The sequence below is a fragment of the Chiloscyllium plagiosum genome, unplaced genomic scaffold (assembly GCF_037043375.1).
Source record: "Chiloscyllium plagiosum isolate Xiang-an unplaced genomic scaffold, Cpla_swu_hap1 HiC_scaffold_13, whole genome shotgun sequence".
Lineage (NCBI taxonomy): Eukaryota > Metazoa > Chordata > Chondrichthyes > Orectolobiformes > Hemiscylliidae > Chiloscyllium > Chiloscyllium plagiosum.
The window spans coordinates 85,572,216-85,594,112 of NW_028270151.1; the positions used below are offsets into that span (position 1 = coordinate 85,572,216).

At 39.9% G+C, this 21,897-nt stretch overlaps 1 protein-coding gene across 2 annotated transcripts in view; it reads right to left on the reverse strand.

Annotated features, from left to right (window-relative positions):
* Window positions 1–2,767: 2,767 nt before the first annotated feature.
* The window catches only part of pask (PAS domain containing serine/threonine kinase), a 44,720-nt gene continuing 25,590 nt past the window's right edge, over window positions 2,768–21,897 (reverse strand). For both annotated transcript variants that reach the window (XM_043701747.2, XM_043701746.2), the window contains 10 exons: window positions 20,833–21,004; window positions 17,955–19,264; window positions 14,300–14,472; window positions 13,289–13,456; window positions 12,463–12,588; window positions 11,694–11,828; window positions 9,588–9,787; window positions 8,530–8,663; window positions 4,774–4,917; window positions 2,768–3,063 (listed from right to left, as the gene is read on the reverse strand). In XM_043701747.2, the coding sequence (XP_043557682.2) occupies window positions 2,831–3,063; window positions 4,774–4,917; window positions 8,530–8,663; window positions 9,588–9,787; window positions 11,694–11,828; window positions 12,463–12,588; window positions 13,289–13,456; window positions 14,300–14,472; window positions 17,955–19,264; window positions 20,833–21,004 (2,795 nt within the window). In that variant the 3' untranslated portion in view covers window positions 2,768–2,830. The remainder of the gene's footprint in view (window positions 3,064–4,773; window positions 4,918–8,529; window positions 8,664–9,587; window positions 9,788–11,693; window positions 11,829–12,462; window positions 12,589–13,288; window positions 13,457–14,299; window positions 14,473–17,954; window positions 19,265–20,832; window positions 21,005–21,897) is intronic.

Genomic DNA, 21,897 nt, shown 5'->3' on the forward strand with positions numbered 1-21,897 from the left:
TAGGTGTTGAATTACACATCACATAGAGCAGAACTTTATAATTTCACTTGTCAGACTAAGCCTTTTAGACCAACAGGAGTTTTCAGCAGTAACAGCCAGTTTAATCAGAATTAGTGTCATGTTGTGAAGGGAGTGCTGGACAGCAAATCCTGGACATTCCTATGTTGTGTTGTATATAACACATTTGTATTTTAATGGTAGAAGAGAAACACAGATGTGGAACTGAGTAAGTTTAACCGTGACAGATCTGCTTTGATAGCATGAACCCCCCCCAACCACACCCTATGCACACACATTTCTCACCAAGGGACCTTCCATTCTTGAAATGGGCTCACAGTGGGGGAAAGAGTTTTGAAAGTGCTGGTTTATATACTCCCAAATAAGAGTTAGTTACATTATTAAAGAACAGCTGACCATTTCTTTAGGGAGATATGTAGTGCAACGGTTAACAATCTCTTCACCATGTTGCTTTTTTTTAGGAATAGAAATGAAGCCAGCTATTAAAAATAAACTAGTACTAAACTAACTTAAATACAAAAGTATTAAATTTAAAATAACTATCCATTTAACTTATTCTGTACTAAAGCAATGCCTTAGTGGTAACTTTAATCTGGAACAAAGCAATGCTGGAGAACTCAAATTGCAATACTCTAATTGTAAATCTACAATAGTAAGTAGAGTGGGTTCTTTTTTGATATGTTTTGAAATGAGGTGGTGGAGATTGGTACAATTACAACATTTAAAAGGTATCTGGATAGGTAGATGATTAGGAAGGGTTTAGAGCAATATGGACTAAGTGCTGGCAAATGGGACTAGATTAATTTAGGATATCAGGCCAGCATTGATGAGTTGGATGGAAGTATCTGTTTCTGGGCTACAGATCTTTATGACTGAGAGATTATCACTTCTATCACTAAATGGTTTCACCATCAATCCTTTGTTGTACAGTAAAATGTATAACTTTAGCAAGAAATCAGTTGCAATTTGAGAAATTTACTGAAATCAGTTTGAGAAGTAGCTGGAAACCTTAAGCAAGTGCATTTCATAGGTTGCAAACAACAGCCATAAAATGAGAATTAAACAGAACAGTGTAGAATATTGGTGACTGAAAGATTGCAGTTTTAAAACAAAAGTATGCTGAACACATTCACTTGGGATTGGTGATGATCAACCAGACTCCAACGGTGACAAAAAACACCATTTCTGGCAATTCAATTGGAATGAAAGAGCAAGCTCAACTCATTAGATTTCACAATGAAGATTTCCAAGATGCTCTGATCACAACTCCTTCATATTCACCTTTTCCATGGAATGGTTGCAAAGAACAAAAATAATGTTCTTGAAGTGTCTTATTGATGTTCAGCACCCTCAACGTGTGACCTTAAATATTCAAACTTTTTAAAAATTGAGTGATTTGTGTCCTATATAATAGAAGTGTAAATCTAATGACAATAAAATAACATACTTTATATTCTAATACAGGAGTGTTAAACTTGGAACAAACCCTTACAAATATGCTCCCAACTATTGTGTAGCCACTCAAAAAAAAAAAGCATAGTCAGTATACAGTTATTTCAGTTTGGATTTGTTCTTTAGGGCGAGTTTGCATTTCTTTCTGGACTAAGGCACTTTCAGGGAAGCATTCAGATTTCCATTACCAGTCTGATGCATGTTAGCCTGTGACACAGTCTGCTGATCTGCCTTAACATGTTAGACATGAGCTCCCTAGTAAAAACAGTAAAGTGGAAGGAAATTCTCCAAGTAATTTAAGCAGTTTGTAATATTCATATTCCCCAAAAATTAAAGGTTCTGACTATCATTCAGTACACGAGTATATCAAGTTGTTATCTAAGGACATCAGATTGCCCTTTTGTGAAACACCAATTTATCAACGAAGTGGGAGTAAACCACTCACCCTCAACTTGTGCACAGCCTGTGATAGGGACGGTGCTGTTTGCATACTCCTATCATTAGGCAACTTGTTGGATTCAATATTATTTCCATCGGTTGCATGCAATGGATAGTCTTTGTTGAGGATGTGGGCTAAGAAGAGAGGGTGAGAGAAGGAGTGATCGCTGTGCAATATTGTGAGGCAGGCAGACAACTTGTTTGCATGGGGTAAGTTCTGCATTTCTCCCTCCAAATTCCTTGCCTTCATAGACATGTGTTTTTCTCCCAGGGTTCCACTCATCCCCAGAAGTGACTTCTAATCCTAGCAGGCTCCACTGTCACTCATTCTAAGTTCCTGTTGCATGAAGGAAGTATGTGATAAAACTAGTACCAATTGTTTCAAGTGAAGAGAGGTATTAATTCCAGGGCATCTCAAATCAGCAGCAATAATCATCTGAAAGCCCCTGGAATGGATTTGAATTGCCTGATCTGTGTACAATTAAAAGGAGTTGTAACTGGAGAAATAATGATCAATCTATGGCTACTTCAGTATCCCAGGGCAAGAGAAAATTTTCAATTGCTGTTCAGTCAAAATGCACGTTTGGAAAATTAGATGTGACTTGGTATAGAGGCTATTTTCGCTGGCACTCCTACCTTGGATCAATGATGAGGGATAGCTAAATGTGACCTGCAGCTGCTTCAGGAGTTTTACTCAACACCAATTGCTGTCTTCAGATGAAGGATTAGCATGGAGTTCAGCAGTCCCCCACAGCATGGTGTCTTCCACTCCAGCACACTACTAAGCTCTTACAGCCACTCCATTCTTGATTCCGCACAGCACTAGGTAATAAAAATTACAGGATGAAAATAAAAGGAATTAAATCAAATTAAAAACAAGTGCAAGTGCAGCTACCCTGCTTATAGCATGAGAATGTTCCCCTCAATCCTGGCTAAGCAGGTATTCGAGAAGGTCAGCTTGGAGCTCCTCAGAAGATGGCAGTGTTTGGTGATTCACATTCTCCTCATCACTCCCATACTGCTCGCAACATCCATGGCCATCTGGGAAATGATCCTCATTGGCACACACCTCACTCCTTCTGCCTGCTAACTTCAGAGAAGTTTTGAAATCCTGGCAGTTCTCTCCAACCATTGCAGAACAGTTTCTCGAGAGTCCTGTCAATGACACGTAGAAAGAGTTATTTTATATTCCTGAGCATGTGCTGCCCCATCCCAGATATTGTTGCAATTGGAGGCTGGAAGAACATTTATGAGCCAAGGTCCAATTGCGTTAGGGCATGAAGATCCTGGAATAACCTAGTGATCATATCACAGAGCTGCCCATCATTGAATATAAATAACACAGTATGCAGCAGTGTGAGAACACACACTGGACGAACACCAGCAGAGGGAACACTAGAGTCTGGAACTCTGCATCAGATCAACATGGACATGAATACAAAGTAGAAAGATTAGTCCTTACCCAAAATAATTCTAGGATAACAACCTGGTAAATCTACAATTACCGGGTATAGCAGTATTTAATATCAATCTAAAATTAAATAGTGTCACTTTGAAATCTAGATCTGAAGATAGTCCTGAACCTTGCCTTCTCCACAACCAGCTTATAAAGAACTGAAGCTCGATGCAGCATCAAACAACATGATAAAAGAGTTCCTACAGCAGGTACTTGCATGGAGACTTGACAAGGTGAGGAGTGTCAGGTCTACAGAATGGAACAACATTCTCTCACTTTCTCACCCAGTGTCGGTGTCACACTGAGGTTTTACCTTGGAAAGGATTTGGGAAAACGTATTTTCTAGATTTTTTAAAGCAATATATATTCCCACAAATTAAAAGAAAGTCAATGAGCAAAACACTGACGTAGACCTCATGGACTGTGAAAGATCAACAAATAGCCTGCACACCCACTGTTAGGAAGATTTGTATAGTTTCTGGAGTGTGGTCTGGCAGCTCCACCCCGAAATTGTGCAGTCTTGAACTGAAAGCAAGAACAACTTTAGTCATCAGAAGGGAATTTCAAGAAGCTGGTCAGGAATTACTTTATTTGTCATAAAAGATGACCCCCTGACCTGAGGCAGTATAGTTTCATCCTTATTTTGCATTCTGGCATAAAGTCTAATTGAATTAAATTAGCCTGATTATAACTACTTGTCAATATGTCCGTAGCTTCACCAAATGGTTTCTGGGTCTATCTTTCAAACAAATGCAAAGGTGTTTGTTTCTTCTTGCGAGAGTGTCTTGGACCAGAAGGCATAATCTCAGAGTAAGGGGTTGCCTGTTTTCCTCTGAGGCTAAGAAATTTGTGGAATCCTTTACCTCAGAGGGCTGTCAAAGTTGGGTTGTTAAGTATATTCAAGGCTGAAAATGTTTAGGTTTATTGGAAATCAAAGGTTATGGGAATATGGCTGGGAAGTGGAGTTCATTATTAGATCAGTCATGATCTCATTAAAAGCAGAGTTGACTCAATGGGCCAAATGACCTATTTCTGCTCCTACATCTTATAGTCTTATAAGCAAGGTGCACTTATCCCCAATTCATGTCCTGTATTAATGTAAAGCCCCAAGTATAACTGAGCATGCTGGGAGCCCATCAAATGTGGAAGGTGTTCAAAATACTTAAAAGGAATTATAAGTAGTAATGTAACCAAATTAACATTTAAGGCATTTTTGAATCTGCTTTAAGAAACCCTACATCATGCACAGGTCAGAACAGAATGTTGTGCTGATGTCAGTCGCTTCTCTTCCACCAGGTACATTAAACCCAAAAAGCAGAAAAACACCTTTTGTTGGGTCAATGAATTTGCCTCATCAACCAAGCCCAGGATTCACAGCTGTAATGGAAGGACTCTGGTTCCACACTTACTTCCTTTGCTGGAGTACACCTCTTCCCAGGTGTACAGTGCTAGGTTCACTGGCTGAATCACCCAGGAGTTCTTCATTAGCTTCTCTAGGCTCAGGCGCTGGTGAGGATCAGGCTGCAGCATCCAGGACACCAGCTTCATAAATTCTGCAGAAAAGGAAAACCATCACAGTAAGAAGAATTCAGTCCTCAAAGCAGAGATATTTGCATTAATGTAACAATATTATATGGGATCTTGTGCACATTTGATTCATATATTCCATGTAAATCCATTAGTTGCTTGTTTGCATTGTAATATTTCCATTATAAAAAAAATTATTTTGAATGAACCCATTGAGATGTTATGACACACCACCCTGCAGGTAGGACTTGAACCTTCTGACCCGGAGTTGGGGACACTACCACTGCATTATAAGAGGCCAATGTATTTCTGTTATATAATAGGTGAATAATAATCTCCCATGGCTTTATTTACAGAGAGTCAGACAATTGAGAATGTACTAGGAGGTGATGGGATGTTGAAAGAGCTGCAAAAGGATAGATAGAAAAAGAAAAGGAGGATGCTTGTGGACCATCTGAACAATGGGAGATTGTATGGAGCAATAAAAGAGAAACACAGCAAGTATGGCCTGGGAGAGAGGAGAGTGGAATCAGAAGCTGACTTAGGCAGATCACAAATAACAAATGACAAATTGTTATCAACACGGTGTAAGAAGCAGAAATTGCAGGGATGAGCACCAAATGTTCAAACAATTAGGACTTGAATGCAGAGGCTTTGATTAAAGGAGATTTCAAACAGTACAAAAAATAAGGCTGATAAAGGAACAACCTATATTTTATAGATAGGACTGGTGAGACCAGTGGCAAATGGAGTTCATCCCAGAGAAAAGACAAAATGAAGAAATTTAGAGGAAACAACCTTTTGTCTTTGCACATCACCTAGTCAATTAGAACAATTCCTTGTTCAAGTGTTTGGCTCCTGCTTCACATTTTAGACAGAATTAACTGTTTTCAGGATAACACTAGTTCGGACTTGGGAATATTGTGTTGGGGTTGTTCGGGATGTTGGTGAGGCCTCTTCTGGAGTACTGTATCCAGTTCTGTTGCTCTGTTATAGGAAAGATATTATTAAGTTGGAGATAATGTCAATGTATCTGGCAAACTACCTGCTTGGAGTTTATTGCCAGACATTTGGATGTTGTCTTGACTTGTTGTCAGACTTAAACTGACATGAAGAAATAGCAAATCCACACCAACCAAATCGCCAATGTTTGTGGGGCAGCTTTGTTCGAAGCCCACCATCAGCCAGGAAATCCAGCCCATTAAATGTTTTTTTTTCCCCCCCCTCAGCATATTCTGCTTAACCTGGTGAGTATTCCCAGCATTTTCCGTTTTTTTTTAAAGCATTCATGTCTAAGTTTGAGACACAACATTCGGTGCTAACAAGTTGTCATTGTATGATGAGCGCAGGGAACCATTCGGTCCATCATACTTGCACTGGCTATTCGATTAATCCTACTTTTCATTGATTTATAAAGTTTTATTTAGCATGCCCTTGTGAAACTGTGGCAATGCCAGGAAAAAAATTAAGATCTCCCAAGGTCTTACTTTGTGATTTCCTGTTTGCGAATGACCATGTGCTCATGCCCTGCTCAGAACTGAGCGTGTGTGGTTGAATGGACTTGTCCTCCAGTGCATACAACAGCTTTGGTTTTAAGACCACTGTGAGGTACACTGAAACAATATCAGCCTACTCCAACAAAGTCCCACCTCAAGCCCAAGATTTCATTCTGTGGCCAGAACCTGTCAGCGATAGGGAAGTTCACTTAGTTCAGCAGCACACTCTCATGAGCTGTCTACATCAATGGTAAGACACAGGCAGGAACAGCCAAAGTAAATGTAACCTTCAAACATTAGTCTGGGAAACCAAACTGAAAATCTACAGAGCAATTACCATGCCAAGTCTGTTCTATGCAATGCAAGACTTAGATTGAGTGCCAGCATCATGCCAGGAAGCTGAACCACATCCATTTGTGTGCCTTTAGGAGCTTCTGAAGATCAATCAGATGGCAGAACAAAATCCCAGGTGCTGAGGTGCCAAACATCCACACCATACTGTGACAGTCACAGTGAAGTAGGGCTGGCCATGCAGCCAGTATTCCTGACATTCACTCACCAAAGTGAATCTTCTGTTGAAAGCCTGAGTGTGGGGATCTCTCTCATGACAGTTAAAGGAAGTGCTACAAGAATACACTAATGGCTTCACTTTGGAGTTTTGGTGTCAACTTTGAGTTCTAGTGGAAGATCACAAAGGATCACTGCATCTGATATGATCAAATCTCTTTCAAAGACTAGTACATATCGGAGGCAGAGAGAAAATGTAAGGAGAGAAAAACCTGAGCCAGCAACTTATTTAAAACTCAAATCATCTACAGTATTCTGTTCTACTTAGAGTCATAGAGACCCTCTTCGCTGTCCGCTACACCTCCAAATTTGGTGTCATCTGCAAACTTACTAACTGTATCTCTTATGCTCGTATCCAAATCATTTATGTAAATGATAAAAAGTAGAGGACCCAGCACCGATCCTTGTGGCACTCCACTGGTCACAGGCCTCCAGTCTGAAAACAACCCTCCACCACCACCCCCTGTCTTCTACCTTTGAGCCAATTCTGTATCCAACTGGCTAGTTCTCCCTGTATTCTGTGAGATCTAACCTTGCTAACCAGTCTCTCATGGGGAACCTTGTCGAAAGCCTTAGTGAAGTCCACATTGGTCACATCTACAGCTATGCCCTCATCAATCCTCTTTGTTACTTCCTCAAAAAACTCAATCAAGTTTGTGAGACATGATTTCCCATGCACAAAGCCATGTTGACTATCCCTAATCAGTCCTTGCCTTTCCAAATACATGTACATCCTGTCCCTCAGGATTCCCTCCAACAACTTGCCCACCACCAACGTCAGACTCACCGGTCTATAGTTCCCTGACTTGTCTTTACCGCCCTTCTTAAACAGTGGCACCACGTTAGCCAACCTCCAGTCTTCCAGCACCTCACCTGTCACTATCGTAGATACAAATATCTCAGCAAGAGGCCCAGCAATCACTTCTCTAGCTTCCCTTACTTGCAGCAGAACCTGGATTCAGATCAACCTCAATAGTCACCTACAAATCTATTGGAACCCTATCACGCCAGATGTCAATGCTGTTTCGAAAGATTAACTAAAGCTTTATTTAGTGCAACAAAGGATTTTTGTTGTAAAAGGGGTGTACTGAGTCGTAAATGAGGAATATTTATAATATAAACAGACAATGAAGAACATGTCAATTTAAATCTGACATCAAATCAAAAGAATCTCCAAATGTCCAGCAATAAAGTCTAAGGAAGTTGCCCCATTACATTGACATATGCTCATAGACAGCAAACATTAAGCAAAAGTTACATTACAACAAGTCTTAGCATCATCCTCCTATCCTGGTACTACAAATGTGACATGTGCCTTCCCCATGCTCTAAACCAAGACAGATTCACAGAAAAACGCTTCACTGGCTCAGAGTCGCAAATGAAATGGTATCGATTGGCAAGGTTTCACCAACAGTCACTCCAGCCTCTCATTGTAGGCACAATGACGTTAGTATCCCAAGCTGTATAATATCAATGCTTTAATTCCAGAAACTGCAAAGTGAGCAGACTCAATCCATACACTCCAGATTACAAGTGTGTCCTTGGGCTAGCCAGTATTTGAAGACTGTATCTTACCATCTGATACTTGAAAAGGTGGTTTTAGCTTAGCTGCTACTGTCTCTTCCACATCACTGAATGGATTCTCTGCAAAGACTAGGGTATACAAGGTCACTCCCAGGGACCAGATCTCCAATTCAGGCCCAGAATACCTGGACACAAAGAAGAAGGAGAACATTAGATCCATTGGCAAAGGAATAAAAATTCTGCTCCTCCAAAATCAAAGGCCTGCTAATATTGGAAGCAGACTAAGTAGGAAATCTTTTGCCCCATATATTTACTTCATGAACACCACTTCATTTATATCAAAAGCAAACAGGTTTAGCAGTGAGAAAAATGCCATGAGGAGGATGCTGACTGGAAACAAAAGATAAGAATAAAATCAGATCTTCTCTGTAATATACTTTCAGTGTCAGATTGTATCAAAGATGGACAGTTAGAGCAAAGCGGCACAAAGCTGGTCTTTATGGCGCTGGAGGGTTGGGTGTGCTGCAGGATCTGCCAAGAAACCAGAGGTTCCAGCTTGCCCTGTTCAAAGGCCATGAACAGAAAAAGGAAAACTAATCTGATTTGGGGTTTGGCAGTGATCATAAAATACTCGGAATCATTTGATTTGTGACTGGCAGAATTTCGGGAGCAATTCTATCTTGATAATATCGAAGGAGAGGAACGAGGAGGAAATTTGTTAAACAGCACTATAACAAATTATCTGATATATAAAGAGAGCCAGGATTTCATAGACCATGTTGGCTCAGAATGACTAAGGAAGAGTTGGATTATAGATTTGATCTGTAGGAATGTACAGTGTAAAGTGAATAAAGAGGGAACAGCATCAGGATAAAAACTATTTATTGAAAAGTACAGGTTTCCACTGAGTCAATATGGAGTGTCAATTATGGACAGCTGTAGAGGATTTTACAGGCTTGACCCTTCCTGTAACAAGGACAACGAGTGACTGAGAAGTAGGCACCATGGAAAAAAAAACAAAGGGAAAGAGAATCTAAACGACAGGAGTGTTCAGTTGAAAATAAATGTTCAACAAACGTCATTCATATGTTTAACAGGTAAGTACTCACGGGTTTCCCATCAGCACCTCCGGGGAGCAGTATTCAATTGTTCCATAAAATGTATGGAAAACCTTCCCTGGTTCCAAATTCACAGCTGAACCAAAGTCAATGAGTTTGACAGTGAAATCCTCATCAATAATCACATTCTCATCTTTGATATCCCGATGTAGAATGCACTTGCTGTGTAGGTAATCCACTGCAGCCACAATCTGAAATGATTTGGAGATGCCAGTGTTGGACTGGGGTGTACAAATTTAAAAACCACACAACACCAGGTTATAGTCCAAGAGATTTATTTGGAAACACTAGCTTTCGAAGCGCTGCTCCTTCAGCTGGTGGTTGTAAAGAATAAGATCTTATACTCCACAACCACCTGATGAAGGAGCAGCAATCCGAAAGCTAGTGCTTCCAAATAAACTTGTTGGACTCTTACTTAGTGTTGTGATTTTTAACAATCTGAAATATATAAAACATACTAAGGTGGTGGACCTACTTACAGAACATACTACCCTTTGCAAACTCATGGTTACAGTTTAACATGTACAGCAAACTTTAATTAACTGACACTATGGTACCAGGATTGTACCGATTGATCAAACCTTCTGATTGATCGTGAGGTCCACACAATCAGTATAAAAACACACACTAAGCAATAGAAATTTAACGTAGGAGATATACACATCACTGTTAAACTGCATTTACAGCATAAATCACAAAACAATAATGCAAATTTCCTTTAAAAAGAACTTACTAGCAGACAGCCTTCTCACTTGCATCCTCAACTTACTACTTGGACATCACGGAGATTGCAATAATCCATTAAACTTCCAGTATTTGAGGTATAATATTTGCTGGTTTATCGAGAGTGCCAGTTAAAATAAAAGTTTGCTATAGATCAAGCCACTCTTATGGTAGCAAAATATCACCTCCAATTGCTTAAGCCATCACTCCATAAACATAAAACATTACAGCACAGTACAGGCCCTTCAGCCCTCGATGTTGCACCGCTTTGTGAAATTAATCTGATGCCCATCTAAACTACACCGTTCCATTATTATCCATATGTCTACCCAATTTAAATGCCCGTAACATCAGTGAGCTTACTACTGTTGCAGGCAAGCTGTTCCACGCTCCTACAACGCTGATTAAAGAAACTAACCCTGATATCTGTCCTAAATCTATCAGCTCTCAATTTAAAGCTATGTCCCTCATGTTAGCCTTCACCATCTTAGGAAAAAGGCTCTCACTTGGACATATCTTATCAAACAAAAATGATAGGATTTATTAACATTCATTCTAAGTATAGAATATGTTGATACATCTTACTGGGGTAGAGTACTGGAAATCAATCCTATGTATCCTTGGAGTTATCAAAAGTTAAAAAGATTTTAAACATTATGCAGAATTCCTCAATTTCCATCTCGTAGCCCATGGTTGACTGAAAGGTTTCTGCACATGACTATTTATTACAAATAAATTCTAACTACATAATTGTGAATTGTCTACACAGCTCTACTAGGGTAAAACTCTAGGGTTGAGACTCTGATCTCCAGCATCTGCAGTTCACACTTTCTCCTACATAAAACTCTAACCAACTTCCATTTGCTGTTAACTGATTAAAGAATGACCTTTATAAGTGCGAATCAGTCACCCTGTGAGAAGCAGCACTCTGATCAGCAAAAGGATTACTTCAGCAATTCCTTCAAGGCAGGAACCATTGAACTACCTCCTCAGCCTTTTGCTCTGTCCATGACATCCTTTTCTTTTGTTTGTCTGCAAGTGTATGTAGAGGGCAAGTTTATAAGGGATTCAAGTTTTAATGAGTAGGGTCAAATGTTGATTTCATTTTAGTTTAACTGTAGCTATTTATTTGCAATTAATTGTTATTTTTGTTAAGCACAGAAACACGGCCCATGTATTTCGTCAATCTTGGTCTGAAAGTTAGGCAAATTGGGGAATTCTGCATACGTTTTAAAAAATACTTAACTTCTGTAACATCTCAAGACAGCAGAGGGCCTCAATTTCCAATATGCAACCCTAATAAAGCACAGCAAAAGTTACATACACCCTTGAAAAACCAAAAAAATCATGAACCTACTGCCCTCTTCTCTTTACCTGTCTAAATATGAAGCTTGCCAATGGTTCATCTAGGTCTGGCTGTTGATCAATGAACTCGAAGAGATCCAAACCAACTCCATGTTTCTCCATCACAAGCTGAAAGAAATCCAGATTCTCAAACACATCAAGTACCTGTGGGAATTTGAAAGCACTTGTTTGAACTTGTAGCTATACCTCCAGAGGAGAAAAAACAAATAGAAAATAAGAACTGTCAAGCCGACGGAGTTTCAACTCCATTTATTCTAAAATGGTTGTCACAGTATGGAACTGAACCACTAGTTGAAATTCATGTCTGGCCTCAATTTCACAAACTAGTTTGCACATTGCAGCCTCTATCCAAGTAATACCAGAGTACAGTACTTGGTTCAGAGTGATGAGTCAGTGTTACAGTTCAGTCAAAAGGAAGGAACGCACACTTCCAACAAGCATTTTGACCTGTTTGCATATTGCAACAGGAATATATAATCACAATGACAGAAGAGATGCTGCCTAACTTCAGTTTCCTTCTCCCCAACATTTCTATTTTAGATTTCCAGCATCTGGGTTTTGACAGTGAGGATCTCCTATTGGAACAGAGTAATTAGGTATCTTGGAAAGCAACTTCAGTAAAATCGACGACCAGAAAGGTTCTCACTTTGCTGCCTGGAGTCAGTGAATTTATTCACATGATATACTATGAATCAGCAGCAGACACCTGGTGCAGAAAGACCAAATCAGAACAGAAAAAATAGGATATTTTAAAAAACTAAGAAGAAATGTGACTGACCTTGATTATGTTCGGATGGTTGAGTCTCGCAAGGATTGCAATCTCTTGACTTACTCTGCCTAAGTCCACATCATCCACCCAGCAGTCCTCCACAATCTTATCCTTCCGAATAAATTTCACCACAACCTGGAGACAAAAGAAATCTTATGTAGAAAATGCAATGAGTTTGCCGCATGAATGTCTTTCATACCATTATTAGCAACCATTGTTAGCAACCAAGTTAAGAAAAACCCCCTTGGAATGTTCTTAGCAGGAGGTTGGGAACATTAACAAAGCTTTCATACGTCTAAGTCAAAGTCAAACAAAACATAGAAAATGCTTATACAGAACCTTATACAAAAATATCCCCTCACCCTTCTCTCTTGAAGGCTCTGATCCATAGTAGTAGCCCAGATCTCAAAGAAATACAGCACTCCAGAAAATGTTAGTAGGTTATTTAAGCTGTCAGTACACAAACACTCAAGCTGTGCTCGCATTTTCTTATCCATTGACACATGCTAAAACAGTGCTGGGCTAGCAATTTGACCAACAATTCCACTATATCCATACATAACAAGAATCAAAGCTGCAATCTTATTAAAAGGCACAATTATTTTAACCAGTTGCTCCATCAAGATGGTTTATAACAGAATCTTTCCCCAATTTCTCTCAATGTTTTTGTTAATCCCTAATCCCCTATCAGGTCATACATTCCAAATCACTGTTGATTGTTAATGCTAACTTGCTAATGTTGAAAATTTACTTCGACAATAGCCCATTGCTATCATGGTCATTTTTTTAAAAATGACCTACGTGTGTCAAGTTGGGAAGTTTGTTCCACACGTACCTCTTGCTTGGTGAGCTTTTGACTGGCTGTCCACACAAAGCCAAAAGCTCCTTTTCCCAGTGGGCTCAGTGTGTTATAATATTCGGAGTATTCTCCTTCACAAGCTTTCATTGCTTCCAGCTCCTCTGAACTCTTCAAACCATTCGACCTGGCAGTCTCTATTATAGCCTAAGAAGAATGGCAACCCACATGTTAGATATGGCATCCCATGAACTTTGCACGATTCAAATAGAAATAGAAAGCATTTAGGTCCCCACCATGAGGCTGTGCTATTTAGTTCTAGAGATCCAAACTCCAGCTCATGAAGTTGCAATTTACCACTTTCTATACAGCTGCTATAACACCTGAAAGCCTGGTCATTGCAAACATGCAGTACAAAGGGAAATAAAAGTAGGAAGAATCAATGTTTGACACTCAGGTTGCTGCTAATTAGTAGAACATGCCATTGAAACCAAGTTTGAGCAACTAGTAGTTAATATTACCAATGAACACTTTGCCTTTCTCAACAGTAATCAAGACTGCTCATTCAAGGCACTTCTCATGAAGGGCACTCAATTTTCCAAAAGACTTTCAGTGTTCAATACAAATAAAAGCTGCTCAGCAGCACAGGCCAAACCAATGTTTTAAAACATGAGCAAATTTAGTAATCATTTGGAGGTCGATCCAGCAGGAATTGGTTTTGAAATTTCACCACCGAAGGTGCGCAGGAATGTTCAAACTCTCAAGCATGATTCAGCGAGATCATGCCTGATCAGTATCCCAACTCCAAACACTTACGTTGCTCCCTTAATATTATTGGTTAGCAAAAATCTATTCGCATTCTTTGGACCTTTTCTCAGATTCATACACCACTCAGATTTGACACAGCCATCTCCAAAAGTATTCATCTCACCAATTCCTTTATGAATGACATTTAGAGGTGAATTAATTTTCTGGCACAAAATGTTATAGCACTGACCAAATGCAAAATCCAGAACAAATTAATATTTCAGCATTGTTAATTTGACTGACCTCTCCTAAGCTGAGAGAGTGGTCTGCAGACAGGGAGGTAGTGTTCAGGGTGGACATTAGAAGAGACTTTAGTGCAGCTTCTTTCCGACTCTGAATATGATCACGCACTACCCATGCGCAATACAACTTTCCTCCATCTTGTAAATGCAGACATTTAACCTGAAACACAATACCTGGGACAAAGATACACAGATCGTACAAGTCCACAGCATAAATGACAAATACATGATATTCTGGTCATATCATTCAGGAGAAGCTTATTGTACAACTTGGCATTCAACCATTAATCACATACATCCCCATACTTAATACAAAAGCAAAATATTGCACATGTGAGAAATCTTAAAACAAAAACAGAAAATACTGTTAATAGTCAACAGTTCGGGTAACTGGTAGAGAGAAACAGAATTAGTGTTGTGTATCTGATGAAAAATCAGAGACTTGAAACGTTAACTTTTTTTCTTTCTCCACCGAAGCTGCCAGATCTACTGAGAATTCACAGTATTTTCTGGTTTATTTCCAGCATATTTCATATGCACTATTTTAACAGAACTGATTTTCCACAGATCATTCTGGGCAGGACTCAAAATCAAATATGAAAGCCTCATGTTGCATAATCACTTTGTGTGTAATTGTTAGATGTTAACGTAGCCAAGCCTTCAAATGGTAAACAAAATGCATCAAATTGTGAGGCTTCTAAAATGCATGAAATACTCTTGCCAAGGGAGATGATTGATACAAAAGTAGACAAGTATCCCTGGGAGAAAAGGACAACTTTCTGCAGCTCATTTGTTCTAACCACAAAGTTTTCTAAAAGTAATTCCCAAGGTAGATCTGGACAAAGAACAGTCCGAGTTTCTCCTTCATGTATGGAATGAGCTGCCAGAGGAAGTGGTGAAGGCTGGTACAATTGCAACATTTAAAAGGCATCTGGATGGGTGTATGAATAGGAGGGATTTAGAGGGATATGTCAGGTGCTGGCAGGCAGGACTAGATTGGGTTGGGATATCTGGTCGGCATGGACGAGTTGGACTGAACAGTCTGTTTCAGTGCTGTACATCTATGTCTCTAATACAACCATATACTTCCAGTGTGGCCAGCAATTGCTTTCAAATGATTATCCTGTGTGTAAAGAAAATCTTTCCTACATTTGTCTTTTGGACTCTCCATGCCCTCTGTTTCCACAATGCTGAGGGATCCAAAAGTACCATTTCAAATTGATTCATCGCACTGAGGTTCTTGTCTACATTTGCAAACATTTCTGAGAGAAGTCAGAGGCCTAGCTGACTGAGTTCACCAGTGTGATGTGGGGAATCGTCATCAGTGGTTGAAGCTCAGAGTCTCACATTTGGTTTTGTCACTTCAGAGACCTGGAAAACAAACCCCACGAGCTTGCCTTCATTGCTTGGTTCTGAGTACAGGAGTTGGGAACATCATGTTGAGGTTGTACAGGAGGTTGGTGAGGCCTCTTCTGGAGAACTGTATCAAGTTCTGGTCACCCAGTTATAGGAGGAATATTATTAAGCTGGAGAGGATTCAGAAGAGATTTACCAGGATGTTGCCAGGTATGGAAGGTTTGAGTTATAAAGAAAGGCTGGATAGGCTGTGACTTCTTTCCCCTGGAGTGTAGGAGGTTGAGAGGTGACCTTATAGAGGTTTATAAAATCATGAGGGGTGTAAATAGGGTTAATAGTAAGTGTCTTTTGCCTAGGATGGGGGATTTCAAGACTGCGGGTACATTGTTAAGGTGAGAGGGGAGAGATTAAAAAAAAGACATGGGGGCAAATATGTGTACACAGAGGGTGGTTCACGTGTGGAATGAACTTCTTGAGGAAATGGTAGACATGGGCACAGAGATAATGTTTAAAAGACACTTGGATAAGTAAACGACTAGGAAAGGTTTGGAGGGATATGGGGTAGGAGCAGAAAGGTGGGAGGAGTTTTAGTTTGGCATTATGTTCGCTATGAACTGATGGGACTGAAGGGTCTGTTTCCACACATAGACTTTCAAAACAATAAAGACCTAAACAGCAAGAATCATGTTGTGAATTATTCATTTTTAAAATAAACTCTCATGTCAGTAAACATGTACTTATGACTCTCAAGTTGACTGGTAACAAAACACGGTGGACAGAATTTCCCTCCAACCTAAACAATCCAAAAGATTTCAGAGCTACCTGCACAGAAGTCAATTTCTGCTTCATGCAGACTAAGCATCCTGAACACTCAGTTTCAGAACTACTGCTCAAAGTTTTCTGATTTAATTTTGTGCGCAGTACCTTTTCAGTTTGCGATTTGTCAAGTGTTTGACAACAATACGACTTGAGTCAGTTTGATGTGTGCAAGGGATGCAGACTGGACAGTATTTTTATGTACACACATACAAGCAGATTTCAAGTAAGTGATAAGTGCAATTTCATATTGGCATACATATGTTTCAGGAGTGTTACACCAGGTTTTATAATGACAGGAATATCATGGCATATATCATGTCAGCTGTGTTTTTATAGTGATTTATTCCATTAATGTCATAAAGTCCAATAATGAGTCAAGTTTAATTGTTATTTGGAAGCCGATTGTAAATTCTGGGTATGATAAAGAACAGGAATTCAAAGTTTCCTTTTTCTCTCCATCCACCAACAAAGACACTTTTGAAATACAAAGCCTGGATATCTAACTTGTGCAGAATTAAAAAAAAACATTTCAGGAATGAACTGTCTGGGAGGGTAGTTGAGGTAGGTAACATCAATCTTTTAAAAAAATACTTGGATAAGCACTTGAAGTCATAACATGGAAGTCTCTGGGTCTAATGTTGGAAAGTGGGACTAGTGTCAATTGTGTATTTTTGGTGGTACATACACAATCCTTTATCCAAAATTCTTTTTGTGAAGTTTTTCTGCATAACAAGGTTGTTTGGAGTGCAAACAGGTGACCCAACTAGGCGAAAGTGAGGACTTTAGATGCTGGCGATTGGAGTTGAGAGTATGGTGCTGGAAAAGCACAGTAGGTCAGGTAGCATCCGAGGAGCAGGAGAATCAACGTTTTTGGAAAAAGCTCTTAATCAAGAATGAGCTCATTCCTTATGAAGGGCTTTGGCCCAAAACATTGATTGTCCTGCTCCTCTATTGTCCTTGGATGCTACCTGACCTACTGTGCTTTTCCAGCACCACTCTCTTGACAGGTGACCCAACTCCACATCCACTCGACCCACGTCACTCAAATGTGACGTGGCGGTGTGACCCAGCACTGGCTGGCGACAATTGTGTTTCAGCGCTCATACTAGTCACAAGTGGGTCTGCTGTTCGGTAATTTTAAAAAAAATTTCACTATGAAAATGTCACTTATTCTGAAATCCAAAAAATTTTGAATTCCGAGAAACAACTGGCCTCAAGGATTTCTGATAAAGGATTGTGTATCTGTAAAAACTTGACATGCCAAAGGGCCTTTTCTGTACTGTATGATTCTGTGAAAGTTCTGCAATACCCAAGATCATGAGAACAGTCTCACACATGAATACATCAGACACTTTCAGGTTGGACATCTACTGCTGAAGCTCACTATGTAAACATACCTCACCAATGGAACCCGACAATGACAACTGTTACTGCAAGAGTTTTTATGATAGTCTTAATTATACAGAATTACAATGACTTACAGAGCCTGGAACCGTCCCTGTGATAGCAGTTTCCCGTGTAGTTCCCTTCATAAATTTCATTGTTGGGGCCTACAGAAGCTTGACTTTTCAGCTGCTTCTTGGCTATTGGTGTTGATGTCACATGCCCCTCCAACACATCCTTACTTTCTGACATTTCCAAATAAGGACTGTGCCACAGTGAGAGTTCACTGCTGCTCATCATTTCCTTATTATAGTGACGAACCTGGCTGTAAATTGATCCTTCAGGTAAATCACCAACCAACATGGGATCAGCAATCTGTTCCGATGCAGTTACACAGCGGCTGGTTAACTTTCCACTTTGGTCACTGCAACTGGAGGTACCCATAATCATTGGCTCTTCCAAATCAGCTGCTGGGGAACCTGTGCTACTCCTCTCAGCTTCTGGTTCAAGATCTGAATCTATCACATAGGGAGATGGAGTCCTGAGAAGTTCTGAGGTAGCACAAGAAGTGCATGATCGATCTATAGAAACCAACTCGGAGTCACTGCTGAGTTCCAAATCTTTGAAACCAGAGAGAATCTGGTTCACATCAGCATCAGATGCATTTACAGCCTCTGTGCCACTCTGACTACACTGTCTTGAAGATAATTTTATTTGTCTGTTTAGCCTGTCCAGAGAAATGCTATTGCAGGCGCTCATTTGTTCTTTGAGGTCATCAGGTAGTAGAGTGAGTGAGTGAGAGCACAAACCTACTTTGTTAGCTGTACCTAAAGTATTGCATTTACCACTGATACAATTGTCAGACATAAAGTCACATTCATCATATTTGTTTTCTAAAGTACAGTAGGTACAGGTTCTATTTCCAGGCAACGCTTCATCCAAGGTGGGAGTTCCTGGGGAATCATAGACTTTGCTATGGTGCTCTCTAAAAAAGTTGCAGTTACCATTCAAACTGTGAATCTCATCTCCTGGCAGACAGGTTGGGGTACTAAAAGTGGACCTGAGTGGATTTTGAACTGGTGACCGTGGAAATGGACTCACTCCTTCACAGACTGTTGCCGATGCTACTGAAATTGGATAATTCCCAGATACAACAGTACAGTGCAGCGTCTCTGTTAAGTCTTTTGGACACAAAATTTCCTGGCTTTCCTCTGGGCGAACCTCGTCAGAGCGAAATGAAATGCTCTCTGTCTGTTTTGGCCAGTGAGATGTGGTGGATTGCATTATGAAATGGTCCTGTGTGCCAGTCCTACTTTCCGAAAGCAGTAAGGAATTACTGTTCTCGCCCATAGTGTAACACTGATCAGTCTGGGCAACAATTTGTTCATTTGTGTTGTCACTCCCTGGCCTGAAACAATAAAAAAGTGTAAGGTAAGGATATTAGGTAGATATCAAGTCCACCCAAACAAAATATGTTAAAATTGGAGCACACATTAGCATGAAATTACAGGAATGCAATGCTAGGCAAACTCAACTCTCCAAATTTGGCAGAGATTAGGTGGATTGGAAAGAGGTGAAATCATTTCCAATGCCCAGAAAGCAAAGTTTAAGCCAAAGAAATGGGACAACTTTAGTGTCTTAGCCAATTGTGGAAGATGAGTTGAAATGCTATTATTCCAGATTCTAATGAATGCTCACAGAACTAATCACACACAATAGATTTGTAGCTTCATAGTGTTCACCAACATAAATACCAGCTTTTTCTTAACATTCCAGGTTCATTTAACAAATCGAAGTTAAACTCCCCTGCGCTGTGATTAGATTTGAATTCATGCCTCCAGATTATGAGCTCAAGCCACTGGACTATTAGTCTGGTTGCATTTACTACACAGCAAGTTCTATATTTTGAAGTCTGCAAATGACACAAAGCTAAATGGGAATGTGTGCCATGAGGAAGATACAAAGTGGCTTCAAGGGGATTTGGCCTTCCTTTAAGAACGTGCAAACTCCACACAGTCATGAAAAGATTCAGTCAACCCGGGTCCCTGGCACTGTGAGACAGCAATGCTAACCACTGAGCCACTGTGCTGCCCAACAATGAAACTATTCTTGTAACTCATTTCTGTGCCTACTCCAATGCCTTCACATCCCTTTAGAAAGTAAGGTGCACCAAAATGACAATATTCCAGTTGAACCAGAACCAATGTATTTTAAAGTTTCACCATAACTCCCTTGCTTTACTGCTGGTCATCAAAACCATAGATCTTGTACATGGCTTAACCTACTCTTAAATGCTTTATACCTACAGAATCCTCTGCTCTTATGTCCTCTTTACACCTTTTATTTTTATATAGTTTTTCCTCATTCTTCTCATGAAAAGGACTCGGTTCACACTTCTCTTCGTTTCTATCTTTGATGCTCCACCCATTGCATCAGCACATCTGCATCGAACCCTACTTCGTGTCACAATTGTTTTAAGCTTTGCCCAAGTTTGACTTTTCGACCTGCACACTCAAGATCTAATATTAATATGATCAAGAAAAGCAAGGGTCCTGTAACTGACTAAAAAAAACTGTAAATCAAACATAAATAGATAGAGAAACTCAGTAGGCTTGGCTTTATCTGTGAAGAGAAAGCAGAGTCAATATTGGGTCCAATCCTTCTGAAGGATGAAGGATCTGAAATGTTAAATCTGCCTCCTCTCCACAGATGCTGCCTAGCCCTACTGTCTTTCTCTAGCTTCTTCTGTTTTGGTTTAATACTGAGCCCTGGGGAATCCAATTATGCACCTACTACAACTTTATTGGAATAGTGCTGCAGGCACAAGGAGCCAAATGACTGACATTTGCATCTAATTCATCTAATGTGACCAACAAGTTATCTTGCACAATGAGGATGTGTATACCATGACAATACTGGAAATGGCATCTATCTCTCCTAAACCCTGTTTGTCTTCATACATTTGAACCCTTTTACCTGTTGGAAGGAGTAGAGGTGACTTTGGGAGATGACATGGTGGAAGGGAGGCTACCATCAGCATCTAGCCTTGAACTGGTTCCAGTAAAAATCGAGACGCTCAGCTCCTGGCCACATTGTTCTTGCTGCTGTTGTAAAAGACCCGTATCCCCAGCAAGCAGTGGACTTGGATCTAAGTAAGAAATCCATACATAGTAAACACTCATGTTATGATTCTAGGTTAGTAACATATAGTACTACCCCATTAGTAAGTGACTATACAAAAACATTGAGAATGCAACTCAAGGGGCTACATATGTATGATGTATGCAGGTAGATTTTGTTTCATGTTGAAACTGTTTATTTGCAGGGTGGTTTAAACATACATTCTCCATACTTTCTCAGTTACACATTACAGCAATGTCATTCTGAGGCAATACTTTAACAGCATGTCACTCCCGAACAATGCTGTCAGGGAGCTGGGTTGCTTTTGAAACCCAGAGTGAAATAGCTCCCTCCTCTGTTTTATTATCAATTCAAAGGAATATGTAGACCAGCTCAATACTATCTGAAAAAGCCAGGAAAATAGAAAACCATATGGCCCAAAATGGTCAACGGTTTAACTGGCCAAAAACTGAAGTTGTGCACAGCATTTTACGGCTCATGAGGTAAAGGTATCATGCAGGAAACATGACACCAACTTACACATTGCAAGATGCCACAAATGTCAACACAATAGTGACCTATTCATCTATTTTTGAGAGATGTTTGAAGGATAAAAAAGGTCAGTAAACCCAGGAGAACTGCCTTCCCTTCATCAAATCATTTCAAATCCTTTACTTTGATCTGAAGGGGTCGGGGTGACCTCAGTTTAACATTTCATCTGGAAGATGGAAGTTCCGATAGCACAGCACTCCCCAGCCTACATTTTGTACTAAATTGGTTTAGGACATGAAGTCACAACTTTATTATTCCAAGGTAAATGTGTTACCAACTGATCCTTGGATAATAAATGGGCATTGTATAAACACCGCTGAAAAATGTGTTGCTGGAAAAGCGCAGCAGGTCAGGCAGCATCCAAGGAGC